Source organism: Puma concolor, chromosome A2 (genome assembly GCF_028749965.1).
Source record: "Puma concolor isolate L17-30 chromosome A2, mPumCon1.1.hap2, whole genome shotgun sequence".
Lineage (NCBI taxonomy): Eukaryota > Metazoa > Chordata > Mammalia > Carnivora > Felidae > Puma > Puma concolor.
The window spans coordinates 7,511,337-7,531,346 of NC_141668.1; the positions used below are offsets into that span (position 1 = coordinate 7,511,337).

At 53.0% G+C, this 20,010-nt stretch overlaps 1 protein-coding gene and 1 long non-coding RNA gene across 4 annotated transcripts in view; one reads left to right on the plus strand and one right to left on the minus strand.

Annotated features, from left to right (window-relative positions):
• ZNF777 (zinc finger protein 777) overlaps positions 1-9,914 on the plus strand; it is a 29,415-nt gene extending 19,501 nt beyond the window's left edge. For all 3 annotated transcript variants that reach the window (XM_086687347.1, XM_086687331.1, XM_086687339.1), the window contains exons 5-6: positions 4,379-4,630; positions 8,294-9,914. In XM_086687347.1, coding sequence (XP_086543473.1) covers positions 4,379-4,630; positions 8,294-9,450 — 1,409 coding nt within the window. In that variant the 3' untranslated portion in view covers positions 9,451-9,914. The remainder of the gene's footprint in view (positions 1-4,378; positions 4,631-8,293) is intronic.
• A 5,927-nt stretch (positions 9,915-15,841) lies between these two features.
• On the minus strand, positions 15,842-17,656 carry LOC147582975 (uncharacterized). The gene is made up of 2 exons (XR_015244195.1): positions 17,348-17,656; positions 15,842-16,790 (listed from the first exon to the last, which is right to left on the minus strand). It is a non-coding gene; the product is annotated as an uncharacterized LOC147582975 (long non-coding RNA).
• Between the last annotated feature and the right edge of the window lie 2,354 nt (positions 17,657-20,010).

Consider the following 20,010-nt stretch of genomic DNA (forward strand, 5'->3'; position numbering starts at 1 on the left):
GTTTTCTATCTTGAATAACCACTGTGTATCATTCTATAGTAATAATAACTAAGGATAACTTAAGCCAGGAAGACAACAAGTAGAGAGCCCTGTGGTTAGTAGAAATGAAAGCAAGATTGATCTTTTTTTTTTTTTTAATTTTTTTTCAACGTTTTTATTTATTTTTAGGACAGAGAGGGACAGAGCATGAACGGGGGAGGGGCAGAGAGAGAGGGAGACACAGAATTGGAAACAGGCTCCAGGCTCTGAGCCATCAGCCCAGAGCCTGATGCGGGGCTCGAACTCACGGACTGCGAGATCGTGACCTGGCTGAAGTCGGACACTTAACCGACTGCGCCACCCAGGCGCCCCATAATCTTTCAATTTACATACACATTTTTGTGGCAGAATGGTAGATGAGGAGACCTGTGAAAGTCTTCTAAGCATAAAAATCTATTCTATTAGGATAAAATTCTGTGGGCAAAGTGGGAATGGAAATAGAAGTTCAGGGTGCAAAGGGATGATACAAAAATTGCAACTATCAAAGAAGAACTTGTTTGTGTATTTTTTAAGTGAATAATAGCGGGTTTAAAATTGTTGCGGTCCTTAGATGCCACTGGTGACATTAAAAAGTGACGGAAAAGTTTATTTTAAAACATCAATATTTACAGTATTCCAGAAATGACATCTTTTGCAGTTACTGAAGCATTTGATATGTTTATTCAAAAAAAAGTGCAAAGGGGTACCTAGTTTTTAAAGACTACTTTAAGGGGGCGCCTGGGTGGCTCAGTCGTCTAGGTGTGTGACTTCTGCTCAGGTCATGATCTCGCAGTTTGTGAGTTCGAGCCCCGCGTCGGGCTCTGTGCTGACAGCTCGGAGCCTGGAGCCCGCTTTGGATTCTGGGTCTCCCTCTCTCTCTGCCCTTCCCCCGCCCGCACTCTGTGTGTGTGTGTGTGTGTGTGTGTGTGTGTGTGTGTGTGTGTGTGTGTCTCTCTCTCAAAAATAAATAAGCATTAAAAAAAAAATTTTTTTTAAAGACTACTTTAGGGAGGAGGCAAGGAAAATGTTTTCAGGTGTTTGTGAAGTCAGGGAAGATCTTCTCCTGGTGCCGGAGTCACGGTCGTGCCTGTGACCCTAGCACAGAGACCAGGATTGCAGAGAGAAGCAGGCCCTGCCGGTGGAGCGCGGTGGCCGGTGGCCCCGTGAACACTGGAAACTGGCAGGGTTAAGGGAAAGAGCAGAGGGGCCACTGTCCCCCCCCCCCCCCAGTGGGAGAGGAAAGGGGTGGAAGCAGGATGACTGAGCTAGAGCAGGAGCAAGGCACCGACATGAGCGTGTGTGACTCCATCTTCTTTGTGAGACAGAGAATAGGATGAAAGTGTTCTGGAGACTTGGTTGTTGGGGAGGTAGGCACGTCCATGTTTAAGGCTGCGGACAGGGCGTCGGGGACCATCAGAGCTGCCTTATGTTGCCGCTACTCCCCATGGCTGGCAGGACACAGGTTGGCTGCGTGGAAGAGGATTAAAGGGTTGCCGGGCATCGGGAAGAACGCAGCTTTGGGTCCCGTGGCATCAGCTGCTAGTAAGTGCACTTGGTGGCTCCGCTTTCCCCGGCTTTGAGCTTGGGGATCACCAGTGCCCGCGGTCAACAGCCAGGAGGCTTCACAGGGGCAGGGACTGTTGGCTTTGTTTACGAGTTTCCTGGTTTCTTTTCTCTTCCCACAACACTTATCACCCTCTAGCTTACCATATAATTTATTAATTATGTTTATTGCCTGAGGTGATATGTGTGAGGGAGGGGAGAAGCTCTGCTATGCTCACTGATGTATCCCAAGCCATTCGAACACCCCATCGCCCATAGTTGGTGCTCAGTAAATATGCACTGAATGAATGAATGAATGAATGAATGAATATGTTTAGGCATTATACATTTAAATTTTTTTTTTTTAATTTTTTTTCAACGTTTTTTTATTTATTTTTGGGACAGAGAGAGACAGAGCATGAATGGGGGAGGGGCAGAGAAAGAGGGAGACACAGAATCGGAAACAGGCTCCAGGCTCCGAGCCATCAGCCCAGAGCCTGACGCGGGGCTCGAACTCACGGACCGTGAGATCGTGACCTGGCTGAAGTCGGCCGCTTAACCGACTGCGCCACCCAGGTGCCCCTTAAATTTTTTTTTTAATGTTTATTTACTTTTGAGACAGAGAGAGACAGAGAGAGACAGAGCATGAATGGGGGAGGGTCAGAGAGAGAGAGGGAGACACAGAATCTGAAACAGGCTCCAGGCTCTGAGCTGTCAGCACAGAGCCCGACGCGGGGCTCAAACTCACAAAGTGAGATCATGACCTGAGCCGAAGTCGGACGCTTAACCGACTGAGCCACCCAGGCGCCCCGGCATTATACATTTATAAGTTCCTTAATTAACAAAATGATTTTCAACCGTGAGGGAGTTGATGCCGGCACAGCTCTCTCCATATGGAAGAAAGTAAGACTGAATCCCTACCTCACACTCTACACAAAATAAATTTCAGATGGAGCAAAGACCTAAATGTAAACAATAAAACCATAAAAACCTTGAAATAAAATCCAGGAGACCAAATGAACCATCCAGGGGCGGAGGAGACCCTCTTAACTAAGACAGAAAACCCAGAAGCCATGAAAGAAAGAGGGACATGGGTGACCACGTGAAAACGTGAAGAAAGCGGTCTGATAAGAGGTGGCACAGAGTCAACAGACAAACGTTAGATTTGGGAGTGTCTGAAATGCTGCTAAGGGAAGACGGGTTATCTTTAGCACAGGAACCAAAGGACCCTTACCGATTGACAAAAACAGAACACGGTTCATGCAGAATCAACTAGAAAAGGCCAATAAGTAAAAGAAATACTCAGATCACCCGAGTCAGGAGAGTATCAGTAAATTGTCAATTTACCCCCATCTGAGTGAGGAAAATTTTAGGTGTCTGTCACTGGCAGGGGTGTGGGGAAGAGGATGTTCTCATGCAGGTAGAAATACGAATTGTCACAGCCTGGCTCAAAAGGAGCCTGACGACTTCTACCAGATTAAAAATAACGACACCTTTGACTCCGAGGCCCCCGCTCCTGGGGCTCTCACGGAAATAAATCCCTAGTTGATAGGCGGCCATGTAAATCAACATGTGACTGTAGCACAGTTGATCACGCAAAAAGACCAGAAACAAAAAAGTGAATGTTCCTGCGGGAAGGGAGTGGTTGCACACACACGCAGCACTTAGGAGGAGTGCATTAGCTGTGCAGAAATTGCCGCGCAGGAATTTCTACAGGATACCTGAGAGGGAAGAGGAGGTATATGGCAATTTTCTTTTTTTTTTTTTTTAAACCAATAATGGCCAGAAGATAAAAACAGATACGCATCAACTTGTTGCAATAAATAACCACAGAAGCATAGAGAAAAATACTAGGTTAACTACAGGAGTTGCCGGGGAAGCCATAAGCTGCGACAGGGGAATTGAGGGAAAGGGCAAATCAAAAGAGAAAAATCTGTGCACTAAAAGAGTATGTGCGAGATCCCACTTAGGCAACATGATGCCCGTGTGTGTGTGTGTGTGTGTGTTGACATTTGAAATCACCTGCAGGCCTACCGGCAAGTTAAAAAAAAAGGGCAATGTGTGTAATCAGATGCTGTTTAACTAAAAACAAACCCAAGAGCTCCGAGTGTACATGTGCTCGTGCTTGTTAACTGTGGGCCGGGGTGGTGGGGGGACTCAGGGGGCTCTGGTCTGTCCGTGCTGGACCCCTGGGGCATGGGCTGGAAGGGTGTGCAGGGTGAGGAGATGGTTGGCCTTTTCGTTATTCAACTTGACTGTAAGGGAGAGAAACTGTCGACTTTGGCTGGCCTGACCCAGGAAAGGGAATTAAGATCTCTTTTTAAACCCTGGCAATACTATTTTAAATTTTTTTTTTAACATTTATTTATTTTTGAGACAGAGACAGAGCATGAACGGGGGAGGGGCAGAGAGAGAGGGAGACACAGAATCCAAAACAGGCTCCAGGCTCCGAGCCATCAGCCCAGAGCCCGATGTGGGGCTCGAACTCACGGACCGTGAGATTGTGACCTGAGCCGAAGTCGGACGCCCAACCGACCGAGCCACCCAGGCGCCCCGAAACCCTGGCAATACTATTTTAAAAACTGTAGGGGTTGTGGAACACAAACTCTGCATCTATTTAACTTTACTCCAGTTCGTACAAGATGTCCAGAAAATTCTGTCTACTCACTCAACATTGTATTTCCTCACGGTCTCTAAAATCAGAATCCTTGAAATGTAAAATCTAGGCTGCAGAAACCTTGGCCATGCAATGACCATGTTCTGGGGTCTTTTGTTTCCCTCCCCCACCCCCGTCCCCCACCCCTCCCCGCCCTCCCAGCACACGACGGGATCGTGATTAAGATCGAGGTGCAGACCAACGACGAGGGCTCAGAAAGTTTGGAGACGCCGGAGCCCCTGATGGGACAGGTGGAGGAGCATGGCTTTCAGGACTCCGAGCTGGGCGACCCATGTGCGGAGCAGCCAGACTTGGACATGCAAGAACAGGACAATACGCTGGAAGAGTCCACCGAAGGCTCCAGCGAGTTCAGCGAGCTCAAACAGATGCTGGTGCAGCAGAGAAACTGCACAGGTCAGTTGGAGGGGGTCCAGGCGTGGGGAGCTGCTGCCATCAGGCCCGCGGGCAGGCCCCTGCCTCGTGGGAAAGTTGGAGTTTCTCTCCGAAAGGTCATGTGGCAGTGATCTGTGGATAGGTGTGACGTCCCCCGGCGTGGTCTCAGGTGCAGGTGTCCTGCCTCAGGATTTGTAAGAATCGGTCTCTGGCCTGGGCAGAAGGTATTAACAGCCAAAGACTAGGTTGGACGAGGACCCAAAGGGACCTCAGAGATCATCTCTCTCCAGCTCCCCTCCTTCTACAGGCAGAGAAGGTCAGATCAATTGCCCAAGGTCACGACATTGGGGCCAAGCTAGAATTTCCGTCTCCCGGTGTGTCCTTGATGGTTCTTAGGTCACTCTGGAAGCCTCAGTGACCCAGAGATCTCAACCCCCACAACGCATGCTTTTTAAAATGCCGGACTGTACGGTCCCTTCCCGGTAGAATCGAGCCATCACTTGTGTTTGATCATGAAACCTCTGGGTCACCCTTCTGCACACTTGGGAGTTCTTGCTCCTCGGGAGTTCAAGAACAGTGAGGAAGTGTCGCCCTCAGCAGCCTGAGCTCAGGACATCTTTTGTGGCTGATTGATACTGAACAGTCCGGGCAGTCCTGAGAAAATCCCCATCTTGTCATCATGGTGTATTTCTAAAACGCACCATTAGGCTTAGTTAGCTACTGTTTTGTTCAGGAGTTCTCAGCTCTATCCATAAAGCAAATCAGCCTGAACCTTTCTTCAGCCACCCTCGTCTAGTTTGGGAAGTAAAATGATCTTCTACTTACCAACTGAACTGGGAAGCTTCTGCTCTTTTTTCCCACATTCTGCATCTAATGTGGGAGGTAGGAATTAAGTGAGTTCTACCGAATTTTTAAGGAATACACTTAGGTTCTGGTTTTTGTTTAGATGTTTTGTTTATGTGCAAAAGAGTCATTAGCTATCCTATCAGTGAGAAATGTGTCCACATCCATTTTTCATTTAATAGGTTTTTTAAAGTATTATGCTGATGCTTTAAAAAAATTTGTTCACTTTGTAGATGATTCCTTTGCAGTTTGCCTTTTTTGCACGTCATAAAATAGCACGGACATCTTTCTTAGGCAAAAGATGTGGATCTAACTCCTTGCTTTTAAAGAACTGTATGATATTCCAGAAATCCTTCTAATATGCCATATGCTGTCTCTGGAAAACAGCGAAAGACACGGGGCAAACTCTGAGGATGTGCCACAGCAAAGCCTCACAATAGAAAGGCCAGAGTCCCCTCTGGGCACTCCCGTTAATTCTACTGGGAACCTTAGGAAATTACTGAATGGCACTTGGTGGGATTTGGAGTCCTGGGTTTTAGGGCTGTTTCATTCTCATTTCACTGAAAAAACAAAAACAAAAACTTTGATGCTCAAGGAGAGTTTTTTTTTTTCTCTTTAACGTTTATTCATTGTTGAGAGAGAGACAGAGCACAAGCAGGGGAGGGGCAGAGAGAGAGGGAGACACAGAATCCGAAGCAGGCTCCAGGCTCTAGGCTCTGAGCTGTCAGCACAGAGCCCGGGGTGGGGCTCGAACCCACAAACCGTGAGATCATGACCTCAGCCAAAGTCGGACGCTTAACCGACTGAGCCACCCAGGCGCCCCTCAAGGAGAGTTTAAATGTCCCAAGGCGCCCATAGTTCCCCTGGGTCTTTCAGAAACAACCCTCATTTTCAGGATAAGCACAGGGACAGCTAATTACCGACCTCTGAAGCTGCCTCCTCCTTCCTGATCTTTTTTTTTTTTTAATTTTTTTTTTTCAACGTTTATTTATTTTTGGGACAGAGAGAGACAGAGCATGAACGGGGGAGGGGCAGAGAGAGAGGGAGACACAGAATCGGAAACAGGCTCCAGGCTCTGAGCCATCAGCCCAGAGCCTGACGCGGGGCTCGAACTCACGGACCGCGAGATCGTGACCTGGCTGAAGTCGGACGCTTAACCGACTGCGCCACCCAGGCGCCCCACCTTCCTGATCTTTTAAGCATCCTGTTCTGAGGATGTTCTGGGCCCCTTGCTACTGAGAATCTTGTCCAGCCTGAGCGGGGACTGGCACACTTATGTCCTGCCATGTCCTGGGTTCAGAGGAGTAGAACGGGCCGTGGCCCGGCGGTCACTAACGAATTTGTGGCCAAGACCTTGGCCAGCTCGCGCACGCTGCCAGCTTGTTTCCCCGTCAGCTGAGGAGACCGACTAGGTGGTCCCTAAGTTGCAAGCTCTGAAAAGGTCTGACTGCACTTACTTTATTTGGAACTGTCACTTGGTATCTCTGGGGTGGATGCCCCACGTCTGTGTTGCTCGACTTACCCTCTAAGAGATAGTGAATAAAAAGACACCAGTTGTCAGGCGAGAACTTGAAAAAGTTCTCGTTTGTTTGCTTTTAAGAATTCTGCAAATGCCAACTATTGCCGCGTCCGCCTCACAGGTGGGCCTAGAAAGGTGAGTGCCTTTCTCATGTCACACAGTGACATTTATCAGTCACCAATTATCAGTGTTTAGGGGGTTGCCAAGTAAGTACTAGGCATCTGAGAAAATGCAAACAGGAGTCAGAGGCCACTCCTTTCCTCTAGGACTTAGGTGCTCGGGGAACACTACAGAACACCACGCAGAACAGCTAACAAGTTGGGCCCTAAAGGGCCAGCCTAGAGGGTGGAGGGCGGGGTGGAGAAGCACATCGTCCAGTCCGGGAGTTCGCAGAACACCCCCCACAGCAGAGCGTGGGGGAGAGGCAGAGGAGACCCCCCGACCCCAGCTTCAGGGTGGGTAGAGCCACCGCAGGTGAGTCCCCCACCTGTGTGTGCGCGCGGTGCCACGTGAGAAGCCTGAGGTCCCCAAGTCCTGGGGAGGCGCACCAGCTTGTGCTGTGCGCTCAGGGGCGCTTGAGGGCTGCAGCTTGGGCAGGTCAAGGAAGGTTTTGGGGCAAAGACAGGATTGGAGGTGGGTGTTGTGTGACCCGGGTGATTTGGAGGCATGGAGAGGAGGGAGCAGTTGCTGGAGGAAGGCGAGCAAAGGCACTTGAGGGAAGCCCAGAGGTGCGCTCAGGAAAGAAGGAGACCTGGGAGACCTGGGAGCCAGAAAACAGTGACAGCCTAATGAGTCAAGGCCCTTTCCATACAGATGGTAGAAACCCACCTCCCCAAGCAGCCTCAGTGAAAACCGGAAGGCGTGGTTATTGGCCCACGATAGGAATCCATAGGTCCACCAGCATGCCAGCTTCGGGCACCCGGGACCGTAGTGGTTCCCCTGGGGGCTCCGCATGCTGGGTTCCTTCGTTCCTGCTGAGTACTGCCCGCTAGCAGTTTGGGGAGATGGGCGCCGGCCGCCCCTTTCCTGCTCCCTCTGCATAGAATTCCCAGAGAGGGCTCCCACGGGCCACTGGGGGCCTGGGCTCCTTCCTGACCCAACCCCGAGGCCCACCTGGGTCAGACACCCAACCCCGTGGAGGTGGGGGCCGCGGGGCGGCAGGGAGTGGAAAGGAGCGTTTTCCCAAAAGAAGGCACCGGGGCCGGTGAGACACAGGCAGTGTGTGTGGGCGAGGGTGAAGCCACCTCACCCGCCGGCGCCCAGGGCGGAGGCCCCGGGCGACAGCTGACCTCTCTCCGTCTCTCTCCCTGTCCCTGGAGCAGAGGGGATCGTGATCAAAACCGAGGAGCAGGAGGAGGAGGAGGAAGAGGAGGAGGAGGACGAGCTGCCTCAGCACCTGCAGGCCCTCGGGCAGCTGTCGGGGCGCTACGAGGCCGGCATGTACCAGACCCCGCTGCCCGGGGAGCTGTCCCCCGAGGGCGAGGAGAGCCCCCCGCCGCTGCAGCTGGGCAAGCCGGCCGTGAAGAGGCTGGCGCCGCCGACGCACGGGGAGCGGCACCCGGGCGACAACCGCGGCTCCTCGAGCCAGCAGCAGCGGAACCGGCGCGGCGAGCGGCCCTTCACCTGCATGGAGTGCGGCAAGAGCTTCCGGCTGAAGATCAACCTCATCATCCACCAGCGCAACCACATCAAGGAGGGGCCGTACGAGTGCGCCGAGTGCGAGATCAGCTTCCGCCACAAGCAGCAGCTCACGCTGCACCAGCGCATCCACCGCGTCCGCGGCGGCTACGCGTCCCCCGAGCGCGGGCCCGGCTTCGCCCCCAAGCACACGCTCAAGCCGCGCCCCAAGTCGCCCAGCTCGGGCAGCGGCGGCGGCGGCCCCAAGCCCTACAAGTGCCCCGAGTGCGACAGCAGCTTCAGCCACAAGTCGAGCCTGACCAAGCACCAGATCACGCACACGGGCGAGCGGCCCTACACGTGCCCCGAGTGCAAGAAGAGCTTCCGCCTGCACATCAGCCTGGTGATCCACCAGCGCGTGCACGCGGGCAAGCACGAGGTCTCCTTCATCTGCAGCCTGTGCGGCAAGAGCTTCAGCCGCCCGTCGCACCTGCTGCGCCACCAGCGGACTCACACGGGCGAACGGCCCTTCAAGTGCCCCGAGTGCGAGAAGAGCTTCAGCGAGAAGTCCAAGCTCACCAACCACTGCCGCGTGCACTCGCGCGAGCGCCCGCACGCCTGCCCCGAGTGCGGCAAGAGCTTCATCCGCAAGCACCACCTGCTCGAGCACCGGCGCATCCACACGGGCGAGCGGCCCTACCACTGCGCCGAGTGCGGCAAGCGCTTCACGCAGAAGCACCACCTGCTGGAGCACCAGCGCGCGCACACGGGCGAGCGGCCCTACCCCTGCACGCACTGCGCCAAGTGCTTCCGCTACAAGCAGTCGCTCAAGTACCACCTGCGGACCCACACGGGCGAGTGAGCGCGCCCGCCGCCGCGCCGCCCGGCCAGGTGCGCCGCCAGCTGCGCGGCCCGGCCCGCCCCGGACACCTGCCCGGCCGCCGCCGCCGCCGCGAGGCCTGAGCCGGGCGGGCGGGGGCGGGGCGCCCCCAGCCCCCTTGCCGTGAGCCCCCCTCCCTCCCTTCGTCCCTCCTCCCAAGGACACGGGGGTAGTGAGACCAGGTCGCTTGCTGCCGTGTTTACCGTGTTTACCGGGGGCCCCGGGGGGGGGGCGGGTGGGGAGTGCGGGGACCTGGGGAACCCCCTTCGGGCTGTTAATTTCCTTGACAATAAAATGGATGAAACCAATCAGCACGGGGGGAGTGATTTGGCCGCCGGCCACTCGGAGGGGCGGTGTAGGGCCACTTAGTTGGGGAATAGAACTTTATAATTACCTTTTGGATACTGTGGTTCTATTTGATAATAATAGAGTAATTTTTAAAAGACGAGCGTTTCCTGTTTGCCGTTTTTGTTTGGTTTTGAAGGGGAGGGTTGAGAAGGTGGCCGAGGGGCGTGTGCCTAGCGTCAGTTGACAGGTTCTCTGGAGCCCCTCTTCTGTGCCCACTCCCTGTGTTGGGTGGTGGAGGGGGCGCGGAGCCCGCGGATTAGAACATGGAAAAGGAGGCGAGCTTGTAGTGAATCCCTGGATGGCAGGGCGGACGCTCCTGGCTGCGGACCCTGGCGCGCGCCGTGGTGTGGGGAGCACAGTGGGAGCCGAGGGAGCGGTAGGGCCCGGTTGACCAGAATGGTCAGGGAGGGTAACAGGTTTGGAATGGGCTGGAGAGACAGTTCTACGGCAAAAGCTGGGCGCTTCCCTCGGGACCGGGCCAGACCTCCCGCCCAGCTTGAAATGCAGCTGGTGGGGGATAGCGGGCCAGGGGTGCAGGGAGGGGGTAGGGAAGGGGTGCAGAGTCTCCTGGTGCCCGTGGTTGGAGGAACCACAAAAGGCTCCGGTCAGACCTTTTTTATGTGTATGTTGCGCCAAAGCTACTCTCTGGGTTTGTGAAATGCACCAACGCACCCTGGTTGTAGGTGTTGGTTCATCTCCGATGACCCCCCAGTGAGGCGCCCAGAGAGAAACTGCAGGTGCATTACTTTGCCCACCGGAGCGGTTTATTCTCACCTGCTCCTGGGCTTGGCAGTGACCCAGAGAGAATTCGGACAATTTGAAGGGACAATTCATGGAGGCTAGCAGAGGGCCGAGCTCAGGCTGGTAAACCGGGGAGGCCAGGCTTCTGCTGAAAAATGGGGAGAACAGCGGGCGAGACAAGAAGTGCTCGGGGGAGGCAGGTTAAGCCGTGAGTCAGGGTGGAGAGGAGCGGATGGTGGACAAGAGGATCGGAAAAGGGAATCTGAGGGAGAAGGTGCCTTGTCATTGGCTCTGCAGAGACCCAGAGGTCGTCAACTGCCTCCTTTATCAGGATGCATAAACTGAGGCACAGAGAGGGGAGGCGATGCTCAAGGTCTCACATTCGAAAGGATCTGACTTTCCTGGAAAGTTTCTGCAAGGCTGGTGGGACATTAGAACAAGCAGCTGGAGGCCGGGGCTAGTGCGAGGGGCTTGCAAGGCCAGCCTTGGTCCTGGGCTGCAGAACCAGCTGAAGAGCAGTCAGATCCAGGAGCAGGCAGTGAGGCAGGCCACAGGGGGAGGATCCTGGAGGAGTCAGAAGAGCTCCACGAGGGTGGTGACGGAGCCCATCCCGGGCTGCAGAGGATTCCACGGAGGAGAGAAATGGGCCAGGCCTTCTCGGGGACAGGATCGTTAAAGGGGGAGGTATGGCAAATGAGCTGCAATGTTAAGCAGTGACTGATGAAACCCACTGAGCTGGAGAAAGGGCTTGGGTAGGAAACCAAGGTCAAAAAGGTTGGCCTGAATCAGATTCTGCGTGCAGAGGGGGTTTTGGACCTAAGACTTCGTGATGGTGGGGTTTGATTTGCTCTCGTGTGGGAAACCCTTGCCAAGCAGGAGAGGCTTGATACGGACAGATAGCAGGAGACCGAAGCGGACCGGGAGGGAAACGTGCCGTGGTCAGACATCTGGGGGAAGCAGCCGTGTGCAGCAGACGGGCCACGGATGATGGGTCTGGTGGCTAGTGGCTGAAGGAATGCCGGAGGACCCGGTGCTCTGGAACACCAGGATATTTGAGGCCTGGAAGGGATGTTAGAGGCATTGTGGAGATACTTGGTGCAGGGCCATTGGTGCCCAATTTACTGGTCCCGGAACTGGAGGACCAAGAGTGCCGGAGATGTTCAGACTTGAGAGGGAGACCACGGTGGTTTGGGGAGGCTCAGAGTGACTTCATTTGTTATACACAGTTACCAGGGCATCCTCGGGGCATTGGGGGCCTCGTGGCGATGGTGAGCCTTTCTTTTCCTAGGAAATCTGGCTGTAACGGATTAAATATAGCCAGGGACCCGTACTTCTTGCGTGGGACTCGGCTGGGCTTTCGGGGGTTCTCTGTGCCTCTACCTTCCCTTCCTTGGCTCTAACCCCCTCTCCAAGCGTCTTGGGGGGTGGCGGGGGTGGGGGGAGGCTGTGCTCCACGGTATCTCTTCGCTCACACCATGGTGACTCTCATTTTCCATCCACCATGATCTCCATGGCGTCAGAGGCCAACAGCTCTCGAGGACGGTCACGGAAGTGCAGACAGACTCTGGAGTGGACCAGATGTGGCTTTAAACTTGACAGCGGTATGGCCTTGAACCAGCTAATTAGCAGAACATCAACTTCCTCGCCCGTTCAATGGGGATAAATAAGGCTCCACTGTTCGGAGGCTTAAATCACGTAAAGAATAAACAAGTAGCAAAGAGGCTGGCACATACTAAGGTCTCGGTAAAAGTTTGCTTTTTTCATTATTAGCTCATAATTAAAGACGGCTTAATTTACATAAAAACAGAAGTTCAGGTAGGTAGCCGGCTCGAGTTGTATTCCGAAAGAATGAATCTCCGAGAAGGAGACTTTCCCCTACAGGCAGAAGCAGAAAGTTATTTTGGTGTGAAGAAGTTCAAAAGCACACAAGCAACTCTTGGTCTCGATGTCAGAGTGGACAGGGATTGAAACACGCCTGTCCGCCACAAGCCAGAATTTGCAGTGGGCTGTACCCCACCTTTCTGGGTATCTGGTCGTCATCCACAGTGCTCTCCCCAGGCGCCCTTAATTTAATTAGAAGGGCAGACTTTGAAACCAGTTGCCATGGGCCCCATGGAGTTGTGTACCAGGAAGAACAATTGCCATTAATTGAATGCTAATTACTGTTGAAGACCTTAGTTATACTCTTTTTTATAGATGAAGAGGTTGAGGCTCAGAGAGGTTAACTAGGCCCAAAGTCACCCAGCAACCTAATGGTACAGTCAAAATTTGAACTCAAGTCTTTTTTTTTTTTTTTTTTAACATTTATTTATTTTTGAGAGAGAGCATGAGCAGGGAAGGGGCAGAGAGAGAGGGAGACACAGAATCTGGAAGCAGGCTCCAGGCTCCGAGCTGTTAGCACCGAGCCCGACGCGGGGCTTGAACTCAGGAATCGCAAGATCATGACCGAGTCGGACACTCAACCGACTGAGCCACCCAAGCGCGCCTGACCTCAAGCCTATTTGACTCCCAAACCCATGTGCTTGACCACAGAGTCCTTTCCCTGGGATCTGAATGGTTGTTGGAAAAGGAAAGCCAGCCCCTCTTTCAAATTATTCCATTGTATCCTCAGATGTAAGACAAAATTTGAGGAAACAGAATATAGTGAGCAGAACATACCCTGAGCCATATGTTTGCCAAAATTATGAATGTCGTCAGAGAAGACAGTTGCAGAGGCAAAAAAGGCCTCTGTGTGGACTCTATGCCATTGCAGCTGGAGAAATTAATGCAACTGCCTCAGGTTGGGGGTGGGGGGCAGCCAGCGGAGCAGGACCTGAGTCTGGTCCCTTGGGGACCGCCCCAGGTACTTATTAAGCACCACTCGTGTGCAAAGCAGTTGTGTTGGGCCCCATGGAGAAACACAGAAGGATGGGAAGCCATCTGCTTCCTCGACATGCCGGAGACTCAGAGGCCTAGTCCTCTAGACCAAGCCTTCGGGGGTCTGGAAAGCTGAGACCCTCTCGGACACATTTAGGCAGCTGTGTTCCAGGAAAGAGCCCCGCCTCCATCTCCTCTCGGTGCTTTAACCAGCCAGGTGTCGGGGGAGACCTTTCCCGAGGCACAGTGGTGGAGGCTCCTCAGATTAAGGGATCAGGGCCGGAGGCCTCCAGGCCCTCCTGTTGCCAGGGCAACGGTGAGTCAGGCCAAGGCCTCTCCTCCAGCTCTGGAAAGCTGTTTGGCTACTGAAGCCTCTCACTGCTTCCCAGGCATAGCGGGAACTTCTAGATTTAAATTAAAAAAAAAAAAGTCTTCATGGACCTCCTCTAGTTGGGTTCCTTAAAACGAGTATTTTTATTAAAATACAATAGAATCTAACCCTTTTATTTCTATTTTCTACAAGAGGTAACTCCAGGCTAACACCCTTTTTAAAAAAGAAAGAGAAAGGGAGAGAGAGGAAGAAAGGAGGGAAGGAAGAGGAAAGAAAGAACGAGAAAAGGAAAAATGAAATCGAGTACTGCGGACGCTGGCCTTACCGGAGGACTGACTTCCGGTCAGCGCTCAGCCCAGCCTTGAGTTTTAGGGACGGTAACAATCATCACCACGATTCAGCGGATCTTCCTATGTTCCAGGCACTGTGCTAACAAAATGCTTTCATTTCATTTTCTCTTGTGCCCACCTGTGAAATCGGTATTCGTCCCTGCCTTTTCCAGATAAAATCCAGAGAGGTCAAGCATTTAGTCCAAGGTCACGTGACCAGAATGGAACCTTAAGCGTGTGGGACCCAAAGCGTGTGCTGTTAACTGCTGTTCCATACTGCCTCCCAATTTCTTCAGCGTGGATCCTTAATAAAAAAGGCAAAGAGCACTATTTCTCTCTGATTCGCAGCCCTGACCGTCCTGTGGACACTGCACCTAAGCTCTGCATCTGGCTGAAAGCAGAGGGCTCACTGGCCCACCAGTGAGCCTGGCCAGGCCTGGCCTGGCCTGCAACCCTGGGACCCGGCCACCCTGGGACCCGGCCCCCCTGGGAGGCCCAGCTCACCTGCAGACGCCTCAGTGGCTGAACTGAGCTAGGAATTCCGCCGCCCCCACCCGTTTAAAACTGAGTCTCTCTCTTGCTTAAGGCGTTTGGGAAGACAACTGTGTGTTAAGGCCAGGGGCTCCCCTTCTGTTTGTTGCTGAAGTCAGGACCTAACAAGCCATTTGTTTAACAGAGGAGCTGGGCGAGGGAGATGATGACAAAGAAAATGCACCTGCTCCCTAATAAAATACCACTCTCCTCTTCCAGGCGACACTGCCTGTGGTCGTCACTGTTCCTTCTCGCCATTCCTGCCAGCCGCATGAATGAAACTCACGGCTTCTCTTTGTAAATAATACCCCGGTTCCCAATTAACTCGAGTGTAAGATAGGAAGGAGCCAACTACTGTCTATCAACCAGAGAAAGGGAAAGTTGAATTTTAATGACGAAATATACCAGTGAAAACTTCTATCACTTAAATAATGAATATCAGGATAACAAACTGTTTCCTTTTAGAATCGGAAGAGTCTATACCTTTTTAAGCACGGTATTCCATCAGTTCTTTATCTACAGGATACAGAAACACTAAGGTGGTGCCCTCAAAGGATTGAAATTGATTGGATTTAACCTAAATTCAGCAGAAAGTTAAACAGGTTATGAAACCTGACTTTTGCCATTCTTCCACTGAGGGGATGATCCAAGAGCCACATGGCTCCATGATCGAATTTTCTGCAGGCAAATTATTGATGTAAATTCTAAAATCTAAGATTAAATGTTTATGTATGTATTGTCCTTTTTTATGTGTTTTTTTAAATGTTAATTTATTTTTGAGAGAGAGAGAGCATGGGGGAAGGGCAGAGAGAGAATCCCAAGCAGGCTCCATGCTGTCAGCACAGAGCCTGACCCGGGGCTCGAACTCATAAACCATGAGATCATGATCTGAGCTGAAACCAAGAGTCAGATGCTTAACCAATGGAGCCACCCAGTTTGTGTTGCCTACTTGGCAACTTAATCGTCATCGTTGAAAGTCACATTAATTTTGTCCAAAAGTAAAAGCAGTACATTGATTTTGCATAGTTACCCTCTGCACAATTTAATAATGTATCCAACTAAAATTACTATTATTCCCTTCCCACTTTAAGGCAGTGGTTTCCTTAGCTTATCTTGAATTAACTGATTTACCAAGTCAAAGGTTTGTAATACATTTTGAAATAAGTTTGAAAAAAAAAATTAAACCTCAAACATTTCAGAGCACTGCTAAAAAAAACAAGTCAATATCCAGACCAAATTACACCAGTCTCCAGTATATTTAATTCAAACAGTAGACATATTGAGAGGAAATAGACACATTTTTCTTGCCCGAATCTGTGCCAGCTTTTTAGAGTCTTGGAACGGGCATAAACTGCATACAAACATGCTTGGGTGTTCATTTTACCAAAAAGATGAACTCACATTAGTATGTAATAAGCACATAATAGGATTTTAGAATTTAATTTAAAACGCTTTTCCCCCCAACTGAAAATAGCATTGTTATTTTTCCTGTGAAAGGAATTTTTGAGTTCCCAACAATAAAAGTTTATCTCAAAATTGAATGAGCCCTTTATTTCTTCAGAAGAAGGCATCAAGTCTCCTCAGTAAATGTAACAGAAGAAATCATTTTATTTACCACTCAGTATGAGGACTTCTAACCACCTCCACACCTGTGAAATTAAGCGGATTACTTGGAAGAAACTGAATCGGCAGAAACTAAATCTATAATATTTTAGAATGTCTTTCAGACTAAGGACACAAAATCTTCATCAAATATACAACAATCAGCCAAATGTTCTGGGCTTCATCTGTCAGTGTTTTCAGGCTTTTGTTTTTAGCCCAGGATCCTGTTTAAATAAAGCCATTTCCAGAAAGTAAACAAGTAAAATAACGGGGGGCAGGGTGCCAGGGAGGTACTAAGCCCACCTGATCAGCCCTCCCCTGGCCCTCGGGATGCCCTCCGGGTCTCTGATGACCCTTCTCACTTCACCTTTCCCAGTTCAATCCAAACTCTGTGTGTTTGATTTATCCAGAGACCCATTCCATGCTTACTTCATTCTCTGATAGGACACACGGTTTCTTATTTCTTCCTTTCGGGCTATAAACATTTCCATTCTCTATAACCTCTACAATACTGGGCAGATGTTCTCATCAGACAGTGGCGGGTCCCAGTGAAATCTAGCAGAGGTGACACTCTCCAAGAATCCCTGGAAGGCAGGGGGAAATAGCAGCACAGATGTCCCAGAAAAGCCCCGTCAGAAGCTACAAGGATCCCCAAAGAAATTTTTACAGCAAATGCGTACACGGTGAAGGCAAGGGAAGATCCAAGTGCACGTTACGCCTGCAGGACACTGGGCCACACACAACGCCGCTCGGGGCTTCCCTGGGCTCTGTGTGCAGGGCTGGCAATGAGGGCGCGGGGCGGGGGGGGGGGGGGGGGGGGGGGGCGGGGGACAGTTGTCCTCAGTCTTCCCAGGGGCGGGTTGTTTGCGCCCGCATCTGGCCCCCCGGGCTGACCCACGCAAGGGGCGCGGTAAATGTGAAAATGATTGGGTGAGTGGGCCACAGGTGACCCTGTGCAGGAAGAGACACAGGTGACACCCCCAAATCTCTGCCCCGTTGGTGGGGCTGCCGACGATTTTCTCCAGTCAAGCTAATCCAAATTCTTTAAAAGATATCATTAAAAATCGCATTTTATCTTTCCCTCCGATATTTCAGCCCCAATATTAGGTAGAGCCCCCGAGTCACTGCCAAATCCTCTTACCACGGTCGCAGGGTGCCTAGGGGCGACGGCAGGAATCCTCTGGGCTGCCCTGCCTTTGAAAGAGGGTCACCCAGCCGCCTCCTGAGTCCAAGGGTCCGCGGGCAGCAGAGCTGCACCGGGGGGAGATGGGGCCGTTGGGATTCCCCCGGCACCCGGGGGCCCCTCCCACCCTTCCCCCGCCGGCTGCGCGCTGTCACCGTCGTCCGTCTGTTTGCACAGGCCGGCGGCGACGCCGAGGCTCCCCGGCTTCCAGCGGCCCGGCTCCGCGTCCTCCTGCTCTCCGCTCCGCCTAGGACCCGGCGGCGGCGGCCCCGGGACGCGTCCCCCGCGCCGTGCAGCCCCGGGCGCCCCACCCCACCCCCAAGGACCGCCCCGCCGCGGCCCCCGCTCCCTCCCTTCCCGCCCGAGCCCTCCGCGACCCCGCGGCAGCCCGGGCCCCGGGCGCGCCCCTGGGAAACGGGGACAGGCGCTGAAAGCCGTGCGGCGGAGCTGATGGAGCCAGGGCCGGAGGGGAGCCACTCTGCAGCGTTTCCTTTGAAAACTTTACTTCTCTGGGCTTGTTTTAAATGAGTGCGCGTGCGTTTTGTAAATTTAATCCCTAATGACTTGAACCGAGCCGCCGCCCGCCCGGCCGCGGAAGGCGTCCGGCGCCCCCAGGCCGGCCGCGGCCCTCGGCCTCGCCGCCCGCTCCCCCGCCACGTGGGGCGGCCGCCGCCGTGCTGCCCCCTGCCGGCCGGAGCCCGGAGGCCGCCGCGCGCACCTGGCCGCCCGCGGCCGCTCTAGGAACGCCGGCCTCTCGGTGGTGGCGCGGGCGGCCGCCGCGCGCCTACCGGGGGGCCGTCCCCGGGGTCCCGGGGTGCGTGGGGGGAGGGGGGGCTCTCCCTCCGAGGCCGCCCCGCCCGGGACCAGCCCTTCCTGGTGTTCTCGTTGCTTCGCGCGCCCCGCCTGCCCGGCCCCGTTCCCGAGCTTCGCGGGGCCCGTGCTTTGTGCAGATCCGGGTGCGAACACAAAGGGCAGGCCCCGGGTTCGCCGCGCGGTGGAGCGCGGGGACGGGCGCCACCCCGGAGGCCCGCCGCCGCCGCCGGGGAGAGCGGGGAGCGAATCCCGGGCGCCCGGGACCCCGGGAGCCGCGGGCCGCACCAGCCCTTTCGCGGGCAGCGTTGCCTTTTGGCCACTCGCCTCAAGCTCCAGTCGGTTAAGCTGGAGGCCGATGGATCTGCACCACGCGGAGGTGGACCTTGAGAAGCACCGTGACGAGCGGCTGGACTTTCTGTCTGTTCTTTATACATTTTCAAATATTTGGTTATTTCCAAGAGGTGGATTTGCCCTGTCAAAGGGTATGGACTTTTTTTTTTTTTTTTTAAGGCTTTTGATGCATCTTGTCAAACCTTTTCCCAGAATGTCCACCTCGTTCGTTATATGCAGGAAGTAGATAGGGTACCTGCGGGCCCGGCTCAGACGGGGAAGGTCGGCTCTTGCCGGGGAGGGGAGGGAGGTTAACAATCACCTGGCATTTGAGGAACTACCAACGGTGTGTGGTTCTGTGTGACCAGGCAAGGCACTGGAGCCGGGACTGGGTCATATTGTGGGGCCCCACCCTCGATGGACTGAATGGTTTTGAGACATTGAGCCGCCAGAGGGATCCTCTGAAAATGCAGATTTGATCACTGCCTTCTTTTGTGGGTCACCCTAAGAGCAGCGGTTCCCCCATTGCTCTTAGGGTAAAAATCCAGAATCCCATCAGGGCCCACTAGGCTCCTCCCAGCTCTCCAGCCCGAACTGAGGCCACGTATCCGTTTGCTAAGGCTTCCACAGCAAAGTTCCACAAACCGGTGGCTTTGCCCAACAGAAACTGAGGGGGAAATCTGTTCCTCGCTTCTAGGTCCTGGCGGTTGCCAGAAATCCTTGGCATGCCTTGGCTTAGAAACACATCACTCCAATGTCTGCCTCTGTCGTTACATGGCATTTTCCGTGCATGTGTGTGTCTTCACATGGTGTTCTCCTCATGTGTCTCTCCTTTTATAAAGACAACAGTCCTGGGGCACCTGGGTGGCTCAGTCTGTTACACGTCGGACTCTGGTTCGGGTCACGATCTCACAGTTTGTGAGTTCGACCCCAGCATACAGCTCTCTACTGTTAACACAGAGCCCGCTTGGGACCCTCTTTCTCTGTTCCCCCACTTTCTCTGCTCTTCCCCTGCTCATGCAGGCTCTCTCTTTCAAAAATAAACATAAAAAAAATACAGACAAGAGTCCAATTAGATTAAAGACCCACCCTAATCCGGTATGACCTCATTTTAGTTTAACTAATTAAATCTGCAATGACCGTATTTTTTTTTTTGTTGTTTATTTATTTTTGAGACAGAGAGAGACAGAGCATGAACAGGGGAGGGTCAGAGAGAGAGGGAGACACAGAATCCGAAGCAGGCTCCAGGCTGTGAGCTGTCAGCACAGAGCCAGACGCGGGGCTCGAACTCACGGACCTTGAGATTGTGATCTGAGCCGAAGTCGGACGCTCAACCAACTGAGCCACCCAGGTGCCCCTGCAATGACCGTATTTCTGAATAATGCAACATGCTGAGGTTCCTGGACGAACATGAATTTGGGGGGACACTATTCAACCCACAAAAAGCTGTCTCAGGCACCCTGGCCTTCACTCACTCT